This window comes from Oryctolagus cuniculus, chromosome 6, assembly GCF_051225735.1.
Source record: "Oryctolagus cuniculus isolate XC-2025 breed Fujian yellow rabbit chromosome 6, ASM5122573v1, whole genome shotgun sequence".
In the NCBI taxonomy this organism is placed as follows: Eukaryota; Metazoa; Chordata; class Mammalia; order Lagomorpha; family Leporidae; genus Oryctolagus; species Oryctolagus cuniculus.
In genome coordinates, this window is record NC_142872.1 from 120,541,193 (window position 1) to 120,563,365 (window position 22,173).

General features: G+C 42.7%; 1 protein-coding gene across 5 annotated transcripts in view; it reads right to left on the reverse strand.

Moving 5' to 3' along the window:
- VIRMA (vir like m6A methyltransferase associated) overlaps positions 1-22,173 on the reverse strand; it is a 72,880-nt gene that overhangs the window by 45,206 nt on the left and 5,501 nt on the right. For 2 of the 5 annotated variants that reach the window (XM_008255752.5, XM_002710693.6), the window contains exons 2-4: positions 14,025-14,140; positions 2,867-2,953; positions 764-812 (exon numbers count right to left, since the gene is read on the reverse strand). In XM_008255752.5, coding sequence (XP_008253974.1) covers positions 764-812; positions 2,867-2,953; positions 14,025-14,140 — 252 coding nt within the window. Of the gene's footprint in view, positions 1-763; positions 813-2,866; positions 2,954-14,024; positions 14,141-14,378; positions 14,466-22,173 lie in introns of all 5 variants that reach the window. The other 3 variants (XM_070075317.2, XM_070075315.2, XM_070075314.2) reach the window with 2 other exon arrangements.

Genomic DNA, 22,173 nt, shown 5'->3' on the forward strand with positions numbered 1-22,173 from the left:
TGCACTAGAAACCAAAGCTCCTGATTTCTGATTTCTCTTTCCACTACACCATATTAGGTAGAGATGAACTAATTAAATGCAGGCACAATAAGACAGAAATCGTTATTCTCCTTGGTAGACTGCACAAGGAGAGACAAGAAAAAATTCTAAGACTATGTCCAATGACTGACAGACTCTATAAACAGAAATTCCACTAGAAGGAAGAAAGGTAAAGAAGATACATTTTAGTCTAAATTAAATAGGATTCTGAGGATTGAATACCCATGTCTCCAAAAATCAAACAGCAAGCTGAGTAGTAGCATACTAGATCACAACATTTTTGCATTTCAGATCTCCCATTAGATCTTTCAGGATGGCATTTGCCAAACCAACAAAAAGGTATACTTTTGTTATGAAAGGAGGAAATACAAATGATGTATTTTATAAAGAAACATTAAATAAAGTACAATAGTGTCAGATAACACCACATGTCAATACTGAACTACATAATCAAAGAAAGGGAAGAACAAATGCTGGCCTTTTCTGACTCAAATATAAAATTAAAAAAAGAAACAATTTTATACTAGAAAATGCCATTACAATGACTTTACTCCATTTGAAAACACTCTTTAGATACAAGAGGAATCAGACAAGAAATGAAATTCTGCTGCATTACAACTAAATAAGCTCACATTTTGTACCAATGATTTATTTGGATCAAAAATTTTGGAAGGAGGTGAGAAATAACAGCAGTAACAAGTTGAAAAATTACTTCCACAATTACCTTTGAATTGGGTCTAAAGATGATGGAAGTATTCTCATCATATTCCAGGCTGCCAAAAAAATTGGAATAAACACATAGGCTCAAACACTGAATATCACAGTTCATGAAGAAGTCTAGATTGAAATATTTCAACACAATGGAATACTAGATTTTTGTTTTGACTTAATAAGCCACAAAGTTTGGTTTTAATTTACTATCCTCCATATGTTATTATGAAAAACTGTAAATCACATTTCTAGAAAGTCTAATTTAATTGGTTTGGGATAAGGATATCAATATTTTTTTAAAAAGCAACCCATTAATTCTAACATACAGAGTAGAGAACCAGTGAATTATAGTCCTATGAAAATCTATACTAGGAGGGCCAGCATTATGGCATAACAGGTAAAGCTGCCGCTTGCAAATGCTGGCATCCCTTATGGGCACCAGTTTGAGTCTTAGCTGCTCTACTTTCAATCCAGCTCCCTGCTGACAGCCTTGGGAAAGCAGCAGAAATGGTCCAAGTGTTTGGGCATCTGCAACCTATTTGGGAGACCCAGATGAAGTTCTGGCTCCTGGCTTCAGCCTGGCCCAGACCAGCAGATGAAGATCTCTCTCTCTCTCTTTCTCTCTTTCAAAATAAATCTTTTAAATATAAAAATAAATTTAAAAGTGCATACCAGGACCAAAATTTAAAGCACCTATTTTTATCAATTAGGTACTGACATAAGGGAAAATCTCCTAAAATATTAAATAATCAGCTGCTTCAGTTTATATAGGTTTCACTTTTAAAAAGGGGTTGAATTATCTGTATAATAATAAATAAGAGAAGGATCAAGGAAAGAATAAGTGAAGGGCCGGCGCCGCGGCTCACTAGGCTAATCCTCCGCCTTGCGGCGCTGGCACACCAGGTTCTAGTCCGGGTCAGGGCACCAGATTCTGTCCTGGTTGCCCCTCTTCCAGGCCAGCTCTCTGTTGTGGCCAAGGAGTGCAGTGGAGGATGGCCCAAGTGCTTGGGCCCTGCACCCCATGGGAGACCAGGAGAAGCACCTGGCTCCTGCCATCGGATCAGTGCGGTGCGCCGGCCACAGCGCGCCGGCCGCGGCGGCCATTGGAGGATGAACCAATGGCAAAAGGAAGACCTTTTTCTCTGTCTCTCTCTCACACTGTCCACTCTGCCTGTCAAAAAAAACGAACAAATAAAAAATAAAAAAAATAAAAAAGAATGAGTGAAGGCTAAGAAACTGTTATATCCTGATAAGAATAGAAATTTTTCCACATTTAAGCTGCCATTGAATTTTTTTTTTACTTTTGTTTTCTAGATTTATTTGTTTATTTAAAAGTCAGAGCTGCAGACAGAGAGGGAGAGATAAAGAAAGAGAAATCTTCTATCCACTAGTTCACCCTTCAAATAGCCCAACAGCCAGTGCTGGGCCAGGGTGAAGCCAGGAGGCAGGAACTTCATCTGCGACTCCCAGTGGGTGGCAGGGGCCCAAGCACTTGAGTCATCTTCCACTGCTTTTCCAGCTGCATTGGCAGGGAGCTGGATCAGAAGTGGAACAGCTGGGACTTGGCAGGCAGTGGCTTACCTCACTACAACACCAGCCCCTAAATTTTTTGTAAATGCATTCTAAGTAAATTCATTTAATAGTCAATTTGTTTGCACACATTACAACAACCAGTTCTAACAATAACTAGGATGTATTAAGTAATCCAAAATGAGTCTATTAACAAATGTCTCATTTTTACAATGTGACTATGGAGTTTTAAATTGTGCAATTGTGTGGAGTAAGAACATATAAAATATTACCTCGATATATATGTATGATTTTTTTTAAGAATCAAAAAGCAATCTAAGAAAATTAGGTTATTATCAAATTATATGAATCACATGCATAAAAAATGCAAATAAAATATGGCTAATATCTAAGACACTTGAAATTTTATTTTGTGAATAAATTCAACATCCCCTTATAAGTTTGACATTTCTTTAATACTGCCAATTAAATCTTTCATTCTTGAGTCTATCTAGTGGTAGAACAGACATCTAAATTTAAAAAAAAAAAACCACTTTGCTTATTAATTTAAGAGCTACTGGTGAAAATCACATAGCAAAGTACATACCTTCCCAACCTATCGAAAACAGGGGCACTTGGCTTGCTTACATTGTTGAAGAATAAGTCTAACTGAAATGTGTGTGGAGATGTTTCCCTGTGAATGAAACAACATGGAAATGTCAGCCTTCATAACAATTAGTTCCTATATTACAACAAAACAACTAGTCAGTTCAAAATTAAGAGCAGTTCTAGGAGTAGGATACAATACTCCTATAATTTAAATAACAAAAGATACATTTTATGTAATTTTACTACATCCAATTCTCAAGTAGCCAAATGTTCAGATTTAAGTATTACTGAAAATAAGATTTTAATCAAGTACATTCACCTGCTGTATCTTTAAATATTTAAATTTTTAAATGTATTTTAAAGGGAAATTGTTCTGAAATCTAATTCTAATTGTGCAATTCTTATACATCACTGTCTCATTAGAAAAAAGAATCAAGAGTTAACTAATTTCAAATTGTATTATCATTATAATTTTACTTCAACTTAACCCACATTAATAAGACCATAAAAATAATTTTAGTGGAAGACCCCTAAATTGAAATCTTCATAGAAACAATTTACATAAATATTTTTGTAGAGCATATAGTCACAATCAAGGCAATTTAATTTGCATTAGACTGAAATCTTCTTACACTTGCTGTAAAGATACTACACTGGGGCCAGTGTTGTGGTGTAGGGGGTAAAGCTGCTGCCTGCTACACTGCCATCTTGGGTTTCTGTCTTGGCTACTCCACTTCTGATCCAGCAAAAGACAGTTCAAGTTTTTGGGCCCCTGCAACCATCAAGAGAGACCTGGATGAAAGATCATTCTGTCTCTCCTTCTCAGCCTATAACTGTGACTTTCAAATAAATAAACCAACCTTAAAAAAAAAAAGTATTGTATTATCACACCCTTGGTTGAAATTCCTTATGCACAACTAAAATCTTGATTTTAAATATCACAAGCTTTTTGTTGTTCATTTACATAAAAACCCAAATAGTAAAAAAATATATATATAATGTCCAGAGATCTATCAAAGAGATCCCCTCACGCACACCTAGTTGAAGTATAAATAGGTTCAAGAATTCTTGGCCAGCACCTTGACTCAATAGGCTAATCCTCCGCCTGCAGCGCCGGCACACAGGGTTCTAGTCCCGTTTGGGGCGCCGGATTCTGTCCCGGTTGCTCCTCTTTCAGGCCAGCTCTCTGCTGTGGCCCGGGAGTGCAGTGGAGGATGGCCCAAGTGCTTGGGCCCTGCACCCGCATGGGAGACCAGGATAAGTACCTGGCTCCTGCCATCGGATCAGCACGGTGCGCCAGCCGCAGCGGCCACTGGGGGGTGAACCAACGGAAAAGGAAGACCTTTCTCTCTGTCTCTCTCTCTCACTGTCCACTCTGCCTGTCAAAAAAAAAAGAATTCGAGCCGGCGCCGTGGCTCAATAGGCTAATCCTCCACCTTGCGGCGCCGGCACACCGGGTTCTAGTCCCGGTTGGGGCGCCGGATTCTGTCCCGGTTGCCCCTCTTCCAGGCCAGCTCTCTGCTATGGCCAGGGAGTGCAGTGGAGGATGGCCCAGGTGCTTGGGCCCTGCACCCCATGGGAGACCAGGAAAAGCACCTGGCTCCTGGCTCCTGCCAGGATCAGCGCGGTGCGCCGGCTGCAGCGGCGGCCATTGGAGGGTGAACCAACGGCAAAGGAAGACCTTTCTCTCTCTCTCTCTCACTGTCCACTCTGCCTGTCAAAAAAAAAAGAATTCCAGGCCGGCGGTGCGGCTCACTTGGCTAATCCTCCACCTGCGGCGCTGGCACCCTGGGGTTCTAGTCCCAGTCGCTCCTCTTCCAGTCCAGCTCTCTGCTGTGGCCCAGGAAGACAGCAGAGGATGGCCCAAGTGTTTGGGTCCTGCACCTGCATGGGACACCAAGAAGAAGCACCTGGCTCCTGGCTTTGGATCATTATAGCAGCCATTTGGGGGGTGAACCAACGGAAGTAAGACCTTTCTCTCTGTCTCTAACTCTGCCTGTCTCAAAAAAAAAACAACAAAAAAGAGAATTCTGAAAGGTAACATGGCAATACAATTCAGAAAGCTGAGAAAATGTTCACACATTTGATCCAGTTTTTCTAGGAAGTGTTTCTATCAAAATACTGATAATGCAAAAACAGATATTTGTTTTCAAAAGCACATTCATCATACTATGAAAATTAAAAATTAAAATTAAATAAGATACTCATCAGATAAATTACAGCACACTCATTAAACTATGCAGCTACTCAAAATCATATATGCAAATAATATTCAGTCATGTGAAAGCACTCTTCATATAATATTAAATGAGAAGCTTTGCCTGTGGTGCAGTGGGTTAAGCCCTGCAATACTGGCATCCCATTTCAGAGTGCGGGTGCCGAGTCCCAGCTAATCCACGTACCATCCAGTTCCCTGCTAATGCACCTGGGAAAGCAACAAATAATGGCCCAAATGTTTGGGCCCTGCCACCCATTTGGGAGACTCAGATGGAGTTCCTGGCTCCTAGCTTCAGCCTGGCTATTACAGGCATTTGTGGAGTTGAATTAGCAGATGGAAGATCTGTCTCTTCCTCTCTCTCGGTATCACTTTACCTTTCAAATAAATACATCTTTTAAAAATGTTAATTGAGGAGCTGGCACTGTGGCACAGTAAGTTAATCCTCTGCCTGCAGCGCCGGCATCCCATATGGTCGCCGATTCTAGACCCGGCTGCTCCACTTCCAATCCAGCTCTCTGCTGTGGCCTGGGAAAGCAGTAGCACTTGGGCCCCTGCAACCACATGGGAGACCCAGAGGAAGCTCCTACCTCCTGGCTCCTGACTCCCAGCTTCTGGCTTTGAATCAGCTCAGCTCTGGCTGTCGCAGCCAACTGGGGAGTGAACCAGCGGATGGAAGACCTTTCTCTCTCTCCCTCTCACTGTCTATAACTCTACCTCTCAAATAAAAATAAAAATCTTTAATAAAAAAATGTGAAATGAAACAAAGGAATATACATAAAAAATATATATACAGTAAGATCAGATTAGCAATATGCATTTACCTTACCTGAACCATATGTGCCTAAAAAGTATCTCTCTGCCACCTGCCCTTCTTCAAATTAGACCCTGGCCTCAAATATCTCAAGGGAAACAAAGGTTGGACTGGGAGTGAGAAAGAGCTGAAGTATAATTTTTTTTTACTTAACATCCCCCAAAAACTCAGTTCTTAGTCACTGAAAAACAAGGTAGAGACAGACATTTGGCACAGAGGTTTAAGATGTCACTTGGGATTCCATATACCATATTAGAGTGCTTAGAATCAAATCCTGACTCCACTTCTGATTCCAGCTTCCTGCTAAGTGCACCCTGGGAGGCAGCAGCTCAAGTACTTAGGTCCCTACTATAACATGTAAGACCTGGATTGAGTTACAGGCTCCTCATTTCCATCTGGTCTAGCCCTAGCTACTGCAGTAATTTGGGGAGATGGAAGATTTCTCTCTCTCTGAGTCTCTGTCTTATTTTTTTATGAAAAGAAACAAAAATTAAGAATAAAAAAAAAGAATCAAATGTAATTCAATTGCATTACAGACTCTTATCTTACATCCTGGTGACTCTACAAAAAAAAAAAAAATCTATGCTCACAAAAGACACCACATTTAGGGATCGGCACTATGGCATAGTAGGATAAGTCTCCACTTGCAGTGCCAGCATCCCATAGGGATACCAGTTCATGTCCCAGCTGTTCCTCTTCAAATTCTGCTCTCTGCTAAAGCCTGGGAAAGCAGTAGAAGATGGCCCAAGTGCTTGGGCCCTGTACCCACGTGAGAGACCAGGGAGAAGCTCCTGCCTCCTAGCTTCAGATCAGTTCAGCTCTGGCCATCACAGCCATTTGAGGAGTGAACCAGCAGATGGAAGAACTCTCTCTCTGTCTCTGTCTGTAACTCTACCTCTCAAATAAAGAAATTAATCTTTAAAAAAAATATATATACCACATTTATAAAACATAGTAACAAGATATACATAAAACATGAAAATATATATAAACACAATTTTTTTAAAAGATTTATTTATTTATTTGAAAGCCAGAGTTACACAGAGAGAGAAGGAGAGGCAGAGAGAGAGAGAGAGAGAGAGAGAGAGAGAGAGAGAAAAAGAGTGAGGTCTCCATCCACTGGTTCACTCCCCCAAATAACCACAACGGCCAGAGCTGAGCTGATCCAAAGACAAGAGCTAGGAGCTTCCTCCGGGTCTCCCAGACCGGTGCAGGGGCCCAAGGACCAGGGCCATCCTCTACTGCTCTCCCAGGCCACAGCAGAGAGCTGGATCGGAAGTAGAACACCCAGGACTCGAATTGGCGCTCATATGGGATGCCGGCACTGCAGGCAGCGGCCTCACTCACTACGCCACAGCGTCAGCCCCTAAACATACATATTTTTAAAAAACTGTATCAAATGCTGTTAGGATTCTCTCATGATGGAGGGATTACAAGGATTTTAATTTTTTTTCCCCCTTCAAATCAGTTTTAGTCTCTGAAGGGACAGAACACCAAAGTTTATCTATGCATTTCTGAATTTTATAGTGAAGAAAAAATGCTATTGGAAAGAACAATAATAATTCAAAAAGTTCATAGAAAGGTGGAATTTAAAGATAAATTCTATTTTGGTGCAAAGAAATTAGAAATACATGCATAGTCTTTCCATAATACACATTTTTAATATTTATTTATTCATTTATTTATTTGAGAGGCAGAGTTACAGACAGGGGGAGAAACAGAGAGAGGTCTTCCATCTGCTGCTTCACTGCCCTAATAGCTGCAACAGCCAGAGCTGGGCCTACGCGAAGCAAGGCGCTTTTTCTAGGTCTCCCATGTGGGTGCAGCAGCCCAAGCACTTGGGCCATCTTCCAATGCTTTCCCAGGCTATTAGCAGAGAACTGGATAAGAAGCGAAGCATCCACAACACAAACCAGCGCCCATATGGGGTGCCGGTGCCGCAGGCAGAGGCCTAACCTACTACACCAAAATGACAGCTCCTGTTTTTTTGTTTTTACAGATTTGTTTTCATTTATTTGAAAGATTTAGTGACGGAGAGGGAGAAAGAGAAATGGAAAGAGACACAGAGAAAGAGAACCTTCCATTCGCTGGTTCACTCTCCAACTGTTGCAATGGCCAGGGCTAGACCAGGCCGAGGCCAGGAGCCAAAAGCTTCTTCTAGGTCTCTCACATGGGTGGCAAGGGCCCAAGTACTTGGGTCATCTTCACTGCTTTCTCAGGCACATTAGCAGAGAGCTGGATCAGAAGTGGACCAGCTGGGGTTCACAGCGCTCCAATATGGGATGCCAACATTGAGGCAGAAGTTTAACTCACAGACCACAATACCAGTCCCCAAAATATACAATTTCCATGAAATTCCTGAAGGCCCCTCATACACTACACAGTGTTATTTGTCTGTAACAGAACTTCCTACTGTGAGAGTCCAGGCTTCCTGACTCTTGTATTTTATTTTATTGTCCCATGTTAATTGTGTGTGCGTGTTTTTAAGATACAAAAAGACTTTTTTAAAGATTTACTTATTTATTTTGAAAGTCAGAGTTACAGGGAGAGAGGAAGAGACATAGAGAGAGATCTTCCATCCACTGGTTCATACCCCAGATAGCCACAATTGCCAGTACTGGGCCAGGCCAAAGCCAGGCACCAGGAGCTTCATCCAAGTCTCACACATGAGTGGCAGGGGCCCAAACACTTGGGTCATCCTCTGCTGCTTTTCCAAAGCCATCAGCAGGGATCTGGATCAGAAGCGGAGCATCTAGGACACAAACCAGCGCCCATATGAGATGCCAGGATCGCAGGCGGCAGCTTTACCTGCTATGCTGGCCCCATTAAAAATGTGTTGTTTCTAATGCTTTCTTATTTAGAGTTATTATAAAATGAACATCCGGAGCAGCGCTGTGGCACTGCAGGTAAAGCCACTGTCTGCAATGCCAGTATCCCATTTGGGTACCAGAGTCCTAGCTGTTCCACCTTTTTTTTTTTTTTAAAGATTTATTTATTTATTTGAAAGTCAAAGTTACACAGAGAGAGGAGAGGCAGAGAGAGAGAGAGGTCTCCCATCCGCTGATTCACTCCCCAGTTGGCCACAACGGCCAGAGCTACACCGATCCGAAGCCAGGAGCCAGGAGCTTCTTCCGGGTCTCCCACATGAGTGCAGGGGCCCAAGGACTTGGGCCATCTTTCCACTGCTTTCTCAGGCCATAGCAGAGAGCTGGATCGGAAGTGGAGCAGCCAGGACTCGAACAGGCGTCCACATGGGATGCCAGCACTAAAAGCGGCAGCCTTACCCACTATGCCACAGTGCCAGCCCCCCTGCTGCTCCCCTTTCAATCTAGCTCCCTAATGTACCTGGGAAAGCAGTGGAATATGGCCAAAGTACCTGGGCCCTTGCATCCACGTGGGAGACCCGGAAGAAGCTCCCAGCTCCTGGCTTCAGTCTGGCCCAACCCAAGTCATTGCCGCAATTTGAGTAGTGAACTAGCAGCCTAAAGATCCCCCTCTCTGTCTGTCTCTCTTAATCTCTCTGTAACTGTGCCTTTCAAATAAATTAAATAAATCTTTAAAGAAAAATGAACATCCACTTATCCCAACCTAAGAAAAAGGAAGAGATAAGAGGAGGGAAAATGTAACAAACAGGCCTACTTGGTAAAGCTAATGGCAGAGATCCACTTTGCCTACAGTGATAGCCTGGAAGATAACCTCCAATGACCCATACTTCCATATACTTACACTGTGTAGTCCCCACCCACACTGCACCAGCAGACTATGCAACTAAAAAAACATGATAAAAGCAACAAGTTATGACTTCCATTATTAAGTTATAAAATACCAAGGCTTCTATCCTAGACACGCTCTCTCACCCACGGATCACTCACTCTAGAGGAATACGTGTTAAGACAAAAGTAATCACATGGAGAGGATCTCCTGGCAAGGAACTGAAGCATCCTACCAGAAGCCACAGGAGTGAGCTTCCAGGCAAATTCTCCAGCCCCACTCAAATCTGAAATCACTGCCTTGGCCTATATCTTGACAACAACCTCGTGAGAGAACCTGAGTGGGCTAAGCCACTACCAGTTTACTGACCCACCAAAACAACGTAAGACAATAAATACTTAACTATTTTAAGCTGATAAATTTACTGTAATTGGTCATGGAAAAAACAAACAACTAATAGTCCTTTCTTGACCAATAGCAGTCTAAATAGAGAAGACTGTTAGGAGACAGCACTGTGGCACAACAGGTTAAGCCACCACCTGCACCGTAGGTACCCCCTACAGGAGTCAGTTCCAGACCCAGCTACTCCACTTCCAATCCAGCTCCCTGCTAAAGTGCCTGGGAAAGCAAAAGATGGTTTAAGTACTTGGGCACCTACCACCCTCATGGGAGACCAAGATGGAGTTCGTGGCTCCTGGTTTCAGCCTGGCCTGGCCCAGACCTGACTGCTACAGCCATTTAGGGAGTGATTCAGTGGATAAAATGATCAATTAATCTCGCTCTCTCTCTCTCTCAAATAAAAAAATAAATAAACCTTAAAAAACTATTAGATATACTAGCATCACCCTATCTTTTCCACTGTATATACACTTCCCTTTATAGAAAAGATAGGGGGCCGGCGCTGTGGTGTAGTAGGTTAAGCCTCTGCCTGCAGCCCCAGCATCCCATATGGGAGCCAGTTCGAGTCCCAGCTGCTCCACTTCCAATCCAGCTCCCTGCTAATGCTCCTGAGAAAGCAGAGGACAGTCCAAGTGCTTGGCCCCTGGATCTGCATGAGAGACCCAGATGCAGCCATTTGGGGAGTGAACCAGCAGATAGAAGAGAAAGACGGACGGACAGACGGATGGACGGACGGAAGGAAGGAAGGAAGGCAGGCAAGAAAGCAAGAAGGAAGGAAGAAAGGAAGGAAAGCAAGAAAGAAAAGGAAGATTGGGGCCAGCATTGTGGCATAGCACATAAAGCCACCATCTGCAATGCTAGCATCCCATATGGGTTCTGGTTGGAGTCCCAGCTGTTCCAATTATGATCAAACTCCCTGCTAAGAGGCCTGGGAAAGCATAGGAAGATGGCCCAAACGCTTAGGCCCCTGTACCCACATGGGAGACCCATGGCTCATGGGTTCAGCCTGGCCCAGCTGTGGCCGTTATGCCATTTGAGGAGTGAAAGAGCAGACAGAAGACTTCTGTCTCTCTTCCTCTCTAACTGACTTTCAAATAAACAATAAATCTTTTAAAAGAATAGACAGGAAGAAATCTATGGGAAAATACGCATGTTAGAAATCGGGCACATTCCAGGTGGTATGGCTGTAGACAAAAATATACATTCTAATTCTTAAACATGGAAAAAAAGTATGAAGTCAATAACAGCGAATGCTTATTATAAATATTTACATTCTTATTGTTTTGTATGTTTTAGTTTTTGAAGGGTATATTTTGAATGGTATATTTATAAATACCCAACTACTTTTCACAATTATGAAATGAGCTCGTAACTTGGGGCCCACTTACCACAAAATAGCAGGTTTAACTTTTACATAATAGAAATTCAGTTATCCATAGCATGTATAGAATGAAATATGGTATTAATACATAAGATTAATACCTAGGCTATATGTTTCAAACTTACATAAAAGATATTACATACATTCATGTTTACACAAAGTGGGGCTTGTATTTCTAGCCCATGTAATTAAAATCATCAAATAATTATTCATGTTAACAACAAATAGCAAATTCCTGCTTTATGTTAGGTGTTAAAGTTATCTACACTAAGGCCGGCACCGCGGCTCACTAGGCTAATCCTCCGCCTCCGGCGCTGGCACACCGGGTTCTAGTCCCCATCGGGGTGCCGGATTCTGTCCCGGTTGCTCCTCTTTCAGACCAGCTCTCTGCTGTGGCCCGGGAGTGCAGTGGAGGATGGCCCAAGTGCTTGGGCCCTGCACCCGCATGGGAGACCAGGAGAAGCACCTGGCTCCTGCCTTCGGATCAGCGCGGTGCACTGGCTGCAGTGCACCGGCCGCAGCAGCCATTGGAGGGTGAACCAACGGCAAAGGAAGACCATTCTCTCTCTCTCTCTCTCACTGTCCACTCTGCCTGTCAAAAAAAAAAAAAAAACAGTTATCTACACTAAAAAAAAAAAAAAGGCCAGCGCCGCGGCTCATTTGGCTAATCCTCCACCTGTGGCACCAGCACACCAGGTTCTAGTCCCAGTTGGGGCGCTGGTTCTGTCCCGGTTGCTCCTCTTCAGTCCAGCTCTCTGCTGTGGCTCGGGAAGGCAGTGGAGGATGGCCCAAGTCCTTGGGCCCTGCACCCACATGGGAGACCAGGAGGAAGCACCTTGCTCCTGATCGGCGCAGCATGCAGGACGTAACAGCCATTTGGGGGGTGAACCAGTGGAAAAGGAAGACCTTTCTCTCTCTCTCTCTCTCTCTCTCTCACTGTCTAACTCTGCCTGTCCAAAAAAGAAAAAAAGAAAAAAGTTATCTACACTTTCGTATCAGGGATTATTTGTTACATTCTATTTCCCACAGAACCTTAAAAAGAGAAAGCATCAAATAATTACTTGCTAATCACAAGTAATGGCAAACTTGAGGCCATTCATACAAAGACATGTGTCAGGCAAGAAGTCATGAAAACAGATAAAATAACATAATAAAAAAGTTTGAATAATAAGAAATATATTCCTCAACATTCATTCATATATATTTTCAAGGGGCAAAATAAGGCTTAAACTACTTTAAACTACTTAAATCTACTTTAGTAACCCACCCCATAATATTTTGGAAAATGGAAACTTATTTTCAACATGTTTTTTAAAACAGAATTAAAAAGAAAACTTTACTTAAGTACTTAGGTCAAACAATTTACTCTTTTGAAGTTTATGAATATATATGAATTTTATGGAAAACCTATAGTTAATTACAATGCAGCACAACCATAACTGAATAAAGTTTTAGGGTTTTACTACTTACAAAATATTACCTTAAATTTTCACTTTTAAGAATTTCTTTTTTTTTTTTTTTTGACAGAATTAGACAAAGAGAGAGAGACAGAAAGGTCTTCCTTCCATTGTTGGTTCACCCCCCAAATGGCTGCCACCGCCGGCGCACTGTGCCGATCCAAAGCCAGGAGCCAGGTGCTTCCTCCTGGTCTCCCATGTAGGTGCAAGGCCCAAGCACTTGGGCCATCCTCCACTGCCTTCCCGGGCCACAGTAGAGAGCTGGACTGGAAGAGGAGCAGCTGGGACTAGAACCTGGCGCCCATATGGGATGCCAGCGCCCATATGGGATGCCAGCGCCACAGGCGGATTAACCAAGTGAGCCATAGTGCCAGCCCCATTAAAAATATGTTTCTAAGACAATCTTTGGTCAAGAAAAAAACTTTTAAAAACAGAGTTGCCGGCGCCGCGGCTCACTAGGCTAATCCTCCGCCTTGCGGCGCCGGCACACCGGGTTCTAGTCCCGGTTGGGGCGCCGGATTCTGTCCCGGTTGCCCCTCTTCCAGGCCAGCTCTCTGCTGTGGCCCGGGAGTGCAGTGGAGGATGGCCCAGGTGCTTGGGCCCTGCACCCCATGGGAGACCAGGAAAAGCACCTGGCTCCTGGCTCCTGCCATCGGATCAGCGCAGTGCACCGGCTGCAGCGCGCCAGCCGCGGCGGCCATTGGAGGGTTAACCAACGGCAAAAGGAAGACCTTTCTCTCTGTCTCTCTCTCTCACTGTCCACTCTGCCTGTCCAAAAAAAAAAAAAAAAAAAAAAAAAAAAACAGAGAAACAGAGTAGAGTTGAGGGGGAAACATTTGGTATAGCAGTTAAGATACCACTAGGGATATCCTCATCCCATTTAAGAGTACCTGTGTTCAAGTCCTGGCTCTGCTCCCAATCCAGGTTCCTGCTTATGTGCACCCTGGAAAGCAGCACAGGACAGCCCAAGTACTTGGTTCTCTGCCACTCATATGGGAGACCTAGACTGTTTCTGCATTCCAGGTTCTGCCTGGCCCAACCCTAGCTGTTGCTGGTATTTGGGAATGAACCAGCAAATGGACATTTATTCTCTCTCTCTCTCTGCATATGTATATGTGTATCTCCCTTTCAAATAAAAATAAGCTTTTTTTTTTTTTAACAAAAAGAGAGCTGACTTACCCATATGCTCTATTGTCAGGCAGGCTGCTATGGGCTCTTACTCCTGGGGGTATGACTCGGACTTCATTGATATAAACCACACATGGAAAACGAACCACATCTATATGAGAACTTTGCTTTAAAAAAAGAGGAGAGGGGACATACTGTAAGCAAAACACTTTCTCAATTCAAAATGTATTCATATTTAATTTTTTGCAGAATGTCAAAATAACCTTAAAACAAATGCTGTCTCATAATTATAGTGTTATATCATTTACAATGCTGCATAAGCCAATTTTTTAAATAGATGATAAAAAAATGCACTTAGTTAAGCCTCTCAATTAGTATAACATTTTCTGCAGTGTATTTATCTACCTGCTGATGTTTTGCTTAGATCAATATGGAGCCACACTTCTTTATCTGAACTCTCTGGAACCAGTTGCGTTTTCAAAATGGTGTTTCCTAAAGTTTTGGGAAGTTAATGATACGAATACTCCATATTACTTAAGACCCCAAATAGCCTCTAGGACAATATGTTAGTCTCAAAACATTATTATTTCCATAGCTACATGTATCAACATTCACTAAATAAGAATTATAACTAACATTATGTCAGTTCAGTTCAGATGCACAGCCATATGAATTCCAGGCAGATTTTTTTTGTCATCTTAAAATTTCTGGAATTGTAGAGAAGAGATTGCAGACCTGTACTGATTAGTTTACTTTGCTCAGCTTATATCTACCAATACCAAGAGATTTTGGAAATCATTTAGGTATATGAATAGTGAAGAAAATCGCCCTGAAATTCAATAAATCCACAAACCAAGAATTTATAATAATAAAAGAAATGGACAGCATAAATTCCATTTAAAACAAACTATAAGATTCATCTGACATAGTTAGACAAATGTAGTTCTTGGGGTCAACAATAAAAAAAATTTTCCACATCATTTTTGGACTATTTTATTTTACAGTTCAGCTACTGAACTTCACTTTACCTAGTGGTCAAAATTAATCATGAGAACAGTCCACACTATTACATCTAGAAAGACCAGTTTTCTCCTTAAGCGGTCAGGAATATCATGTTTATCAACAGACCAAAAGAACAGTATGTTCAAGTTAGTCCTTCTCAAAATGTGACTGGGGATGACTTTCTAAATCTTACATTTTAAGCCTGGAGATTATACTTAAATATAAAGGTATAAAAATCTTAAAACCTTTTCTGTTCAAATGTACTTAATTTCTCAAAGATAAAAAATAAACAGGACATGGGGCCAGCACTGTGGCATAGTGGGTAAAGCCGCCCCTGTAGCGCTGGCATCCCGTAGGGGAACCGGTTGAGTCCTGGCTGTTCCTCTTCTGATCCAGCTCTCTGCTATGGCCTGGGAAAGCAGTGGAAGATGGCCCAAGTGCTTGGGCCCCTGCACCCATGTGGGAGACCCCAAAGAAGCTCCTGGTTCCTGGCTTCAGATCAGCCCAGCTCTGGCCGTTACAGCTACTTGGGGTGTGAACTAATGATGGAAGACCTCTCTTTGTCTTTCTCTTTTTTCCTGTCTCTACCTCTCCCTTTCTCTCTCTCTGCCTCTCTGTAATTCTGCCTTTCAAATAAATAAATAAATCATAAAATTAATAAATAAACAGGACAAGTACAAGTAAGGCTGACTGCTAGCTGTCCTCTAATAGCCATTTTCCTCTTTTACAGAAGTTTTGGCTGGGCAAATCTGAACTAGTCACTCCCCAAGAGCCAGTGGGAAATTTGATTACCAAATACTTATCAATGGGATGGAAATGTAAATATGTAGGCAACTCTAGGTCACACCCTTAAAGCAAGAGTAGGAAACCTTTCTTCTGCCAAGGGCCACTGCATATTTATAACATCATTCATTAGCCATACAAAATTATCAGCTTAAAAATCATCCAGCTATAGATTTGAATTTTGAGGCCCATCTGTAGCTGCCTTGGAAGGGCCAGACCAAATACTTCACCCCAGGCTAGACATTCCCCACGCCTGCCTTGAAGGAAAGGGTCAATCTCCAGACCCCTCTTCTGCTTTTTCCAACACTCTGCTGACTTTCTAGACCTTAGGTATCATGGTGAGCTATCAAGGACAATGCGGTCAACACCCTAAGGATGGCAGAGGAATAACACTGTAAAGAGCCTCAATTCTTAACATTGCAGAGCTTCCAATAATAGCCCTAAATATTGTTCTTTATTTTTAATTGACAAATAACAATTGTACATATTACAGGGAACAATCTGATAATTCAAAACATACATACAATATGCAATGAGCCAATCAGATTAGCATTTCTTTTTTTATTAAGATTGTATTTATTTGAGAGGTAGAATTATAGACAGTGAGAGGGAGAGACAGAAAGAAAGGTCTTCCTTCCATCTTTCACTCCCCAAATGGCCACAACACCAGAGCTGCGCCGATCCGAAGCCAGGAGCCAGGTGCTTCTTCCCAGTCTCCCATGTGGGTGCAGGGGCCCAAGCATTTGGGCCATCTTCTACTGCTTTCCCAGGCCATAGCAGAGAGCTGGATTAGAAGAAGGACAGCTGGGACTAGAACCACTGGAATGCCAGTGCCGCAGGCAAAGGATTAATCTACTTCGCCACTGCACCGGCCCCCAGATTAGCATTTCTATCTCCTTAAACATTTTTCATTTCAGGGCTGGCACTATGGTATAGCGGGTAAAGCCACTGGCTGCAGTGCCAGCATCCCATGTGGGTGCCAGTTCAAGTCCTGGCTGCACTACTTCCAATCCAGATCCCTGCTATGTCCTGGGAAAGCAGCGAAGATGGCCCAGATGGCCCAAAAGCACAGCTCCTGCACCCATGTAAGAGACCTGGAAGAAGCTCCAGGCTCCTGGCTTCGGATAGGCTCAGCTCCAGCCATGGTGGTCATTTGGGGAGTGAACGAACACATGGAAGACCTCTCTGTCTCTCCCTCTCTCTAACTGTAACTCTACCTGTTAAATAAATAATCAAACATTTAAAAAGAAATTTATGTCTTTGTGTGGCAACCTTCTAACTCCTCTCCTAGCCCTAAATTATTTTTAAACTGATTAGTGAAAGGAAAAATACTATTTTATCTAAAGCCATAGTTATTTTGGCTTTTGTTACACCAGCTGAACCTGTGTTCTAACTATTAGAAATATACATTTATTTATGTTAGTGAAACGGTGCCATCTTATCTGAGGCGGTATCCTAGGCTCTGGCCTAGTCGCCATCTCGTACAATAAGTTCGGCCTCTCCAGAGTCCAGCCTGGCTTACGAGGAGTCAGGTAACCAAATGGCCAACCACAAGCATCAACTGTACTCCCACTCTAATGGGATTCCCTGCTCCCACTCCCTCATCCCCGCAAGGCTGTAACAAGGCCTGCTTTACCACAGGCTCTCTCTCTTCTCTCTCCCTTCAGCCTGTCAGGTTTTCCCCTCCAGTAAACCTTTTCCCTCTCCAGTGTTTGGTGTGTTTTGTGGTATTCAAAATATACAACAGCAGATTTATGTAAAAGAAATTAGTGGGGCCAGCGCCGTGGCAAAGCGGGTTAAAGCCCTGGCCTGAAGTGCTGGCATCCCATATGGGCACTGGTTCGAGTCCCAGCTGCTCTACTTCCGATCCAGCTCTCTGCTATGGCCTGAGAAAGCAGTGGAAAGATGGCCCAAGTCCTTGGGCCCCTGCACCCACGTGGGAGACCTGGAAGAAGCTCCTGACTCCTGGCTTCAGATTGGCTCAGCTCTGGCCATCTGGGGAGTGAACCAGAGGATGGAATACCTCTCTCTCTGCCTCTCTGTAGCTCTTTCAAATAAATAAATCTTTAAAAAAAATGTATTTTACCTGAAACTTTGGTGCTGTATTTTCTTACAGTAATGAATACTGGCACTTAAAAAGCCTACCCTACAGCAGTTCATTTACTCACATCCTTATGTATTCTCACTTACATGTACACAGGAACCTTAGAACAAACCTTAGAACAAATCCTCCCTCACCTTGCTCTCTACTAATGAATGGTATTAGTAGTACTTAGGGTGTACTTGCTGTGGATCTAAAAAACAGACTTAAAGGATTTACACAGCCTTTCAAAATCTAGTTTGTTTTTCAACAGAAGAGATTTTTTGATACTATGTTTACTAAATATTTATTTCTAAACATTCGTTAAATGCCTATTATGTTCCAAACATGCTAGGTTCCAAGTAAACAAAGACAAGACATAATCTACCATTCAAGGACAACCTTTTGTGGTAAACAAATAGATAAGCTGTCATGATGCAGACTCACAGGTTGCTGTGAAAATGCAGACAGTACTTACCTAAGTCTGATAACAAACAAACATTTGGAGGTGAGGAGAGAAATAGAATGTCAGGGAAGGCTTCGCAAAAGAGCTAGCACTTGAGCAAACTGTCTTTCAGGAAAACAAGAACCAGCTGAAGGAGGGAAGCCACAAAGGGAGAAAGCATGCACACAGAGAATGCAAAGAAGAACTTAAAAAGTGAAGAAACTGCAAGCATAGTTCACCATGGCTAAGGACAAAATGAGTGAAGAAAGTAGGGCAGAGTAGTCGAACCATCAACAAAATTAGAAGTAACATTTTCATTTCCACCTAGAACCTCCTCCCTGAGCCTTAGACTGCCATATCCAACACCCCACTAATAATCTCCACTTAAATGCTCCTCAAGCACCAGACTCAACAAATCAAAGCTGAACCCTCCTACCTCAGTGACGGCGCCACCATTCACACAATGCCCAAAATATTATACAGCAATAAAATCTTAACTGATTTTGTACTTCTTTCTTGCCTGCCTCCAACTCATTCTACTACTGCAAGCTGGTCTTTATAAATCTTGACTACACTGCTCCTTACTCCTGTCAAGCCAAATTCCTAGGTCTTATAAATGATCCTGGTCTCTTTATTAAATACCTCCAAACTTATATCTCTAACATACATACCACCAATGCTCTTTTTCAATTTCATGCCCTCACTCATATTGTTTCTTCTGCTTAGAACCCTCTAACACCCTTCTGCACCAATTAATTCCCTTTAGATGTCAACTTCTCTTCAAAGCTGAGCCAGATCAAGCCTAGAGGGGTGCCTCTTCTTTGAGTGCTCAAAATTCCTTATCAAATTGAACTATAATCGCCTCTTTTAATGTTTCCCATTAGAGTACATGTTTCAAGAAGACAAGAACTAGGATGGGCATTGTGGTACAGTGGGTTAATCATTTGGGACATCCATATCCCATCAGAGTGCCTGGGATGCAGTCCCCTCTCTGCTTCTAATCCAGCTTCCTGCTAATGTGCCTGGGAGGCAATAGATGATGACACAAATACTCAGATTCCTACCACCTATTTGGGAGACCAAGATGGAATTCCTGGCTCCTAGCTTTGGCTTGGCCCAGCCTGGCTATTGTGGCTATCTGGGGAGTGAAACAGAAGACAGACGATCTCTCCCACTCTCTTGTTCTTTCAAATAAATAAATTAAAAAAAAAAAAAAAAAACTGGGCCAGTGCTATGGCGCAGTGGGTTAACACCCTGGCCTGAAGCACTGGCATCCCATATGGGCTCCAGTTTGAGACCCAGCTGCTTCACTTCTGAACCAGCTCTCTGCTATGGCCTGGGAAAGCAGAAGAAGATGGCCCAAGTCCTTGGGATCCTGCACCCGCATGGGAGACCAGGAGGAGGCTCCTGGCTCCTGGCTTTGGATTGGTACGGCACAGCTCCAGCCGTTGCAGCCAACTGGGGAGTGAACCATCGGAGGGAAGACCTTTCTTTCTCTCTCTCTCTCTCTCTCTCTCTGTTTCTCTTCTGTGTAACTCTGACTTAAAAAAAAAAAAAAAAAACCACACACACACACAAGCCTCAGGATTTCTGAGCCTCATGATGCCTAACATATTCATTTAATGAAGGACTTTTCATAGGCATTTAATAAAGTGACTGTGTTTTTAGAGACTTAAAAAACTAAATTCTAAGACGACAAGTTGACAGAAGGAAATCATTGAAGACGTATAATCAGAGAAGTAACAGGAATGTGAGGGAAGAATGGTCAAATTTCACATTTATCTGCAGTTGTATGTTTGAAAGACACAGAAGGGCTGTCTCTTCCTTACTCTCCTATCCCTAGAACTATTCTCTATCCTCTTCATTAGCTATCTCACCTAGTCCTAGCACTTGCATCATCACGCCTGCAAATAAGTTCCAAAATGGTTTCCTAATGAAACTCTAAAATGAAGGAGTTTCTAGCATCAACCATTCCTCTACAACTGTTATTTTAATACAGCATTGTACTCTGGAAAGTAGTATTTTTAAAAAACCACCAAAACTGAAGATGTGTATAATAATTCAGCTTTGAGAACATTACATCACTGTAAAAAGAAATCTAAATGTTTTGTTTATAATAGCATCACCATTTAAGAAATATTACACAGCCAATAAAAAATGAATAACTAATAAAAACAGAATAACTAAGAGAAACAGGATGGCTATGAGACAAGGATAAAAGACTTTTTACCGGGCCGGCACTGTGGCTCACTCGGTAAATCCTCCTCCTGCGGCACTGGCGTCCCATATGGGCGCCGGGTTCTTGTCCTGGTTGCTCCTCTTCCAGTCCAGCTCTCTGCTGTGGCCCAAAAAGGCAGTGGAGGATGGCCCAAGTGCCTGGGCCCTGCACCCGCATGGGAGACCAGGAGGAGGCATCTGGCTCCTGGCTTCAGATCGGCGCAGTGTGCTTGCTGGCCATGGCGGCTATTTGGGGGGTGAACCAACAACGGAAGGAAGACCTTTCTCTCTGTCTCTCTCTCTCTCTCACTAACTCTGCCTGTCTAATCAAAAACAAAAACAAACAAAAAAAAACTTTTTACCATATACCCTTTTGTACCTTTAGAATTTGTACCTCATATAAATATTACCTATTCAAAAAAAAAAAGAGAACATTTTTAAAAATGAAGCTTACCTTTAAATGTTATATAGGTGTATTTCTTGACTTAATAAAGATGTACAATGCATTAATAAGTGAAAAACCACAAAACAGTAATACAGTATTGGATCATTAATGTGGGTGGTGAGTATATACACTTAAAATTATAGTACTAGATTTATTAATTTAAGGAAGACTGTTAATTGTAGCTACAAAATACAAAGTAAATATTGATTATAATGGGGTTGGGAGGAGAGAAAGAAAATTAATTCACTCACATCAACAGGAGTATCAAAATATAGTCTCTCCACTTATACTATATGGGATGCTGGCACTGCAGCTTGTTCTTTTCTGTATTTTCTAATTTTTCTTTTTTTTTTTTTTTTAAGGTTTATTTATTTATTTGAAAGTCAGAGTTACACAGAGAGATAAGGAGAGGCAGAGAGAGAGAGGTCTTCCATCCACTGGTTTACTCCCTAATTAGCCACAACAGCTGGAGCTGCACCGATCCGAAGCCAGGAGTCAGGAGCCTCCTCTGGATCTTCCTACATGAATGCAGGGGCCCAAAGACCTGGGCCATCCTCCTCCACTGCTTTCCCAGGCCATAGCAGAGAGCTGGATTGGAAGTAGAGCAGCCGGGACTCGAACTGGCGCCCATATGGGATGCCGACACTGCAGGCAGCGGCTTCACCCACTACACCACAGTGCCAGCCCCTCTAATTTTTCCATAATCAAATAAATTTACTAAAATAAGACTTATCTTGAAACCTTTTAAAAAGTAGCATACAAACCACAAACATAACATTTAATTCATTTACCACCACTCATACTTCTGAGTGGATTCCCATTCTAAAATTTTAGTCTGTCAGCCGGTGCCGTGGCTCAATAGGCTAATCCTCCACCTTGCGGCGCCGGCACACCGGGTTCTAGTCCCGGTCGGGGCGCGGGATTCTGTCCCAGTTGCCCCTCTTCCAGGCCAGCTCTCTGCTATGGCCAGGGAGTGCAGTGGAGGATGGCCCAGGTGCTTGGGCCCTGCACCCCATGGGAGACCAGGAAAAAGCACCTGGATCCTGGCTCCTGCCATCGGATCAGCGCGGTGCGCCGGCTGCAGCGGCGGCCATTGGAGGGTGAACCAACGGCAAAGGAAGACCTTTCTCTCTCTGTCTCTCTCTCTCACTGTCCACTCTGCCTATAAAAAAAAAAAAAAAAAAAAAAAAAAAAAAATTTTAGTCTGTCTTCCACAACATACTACAAA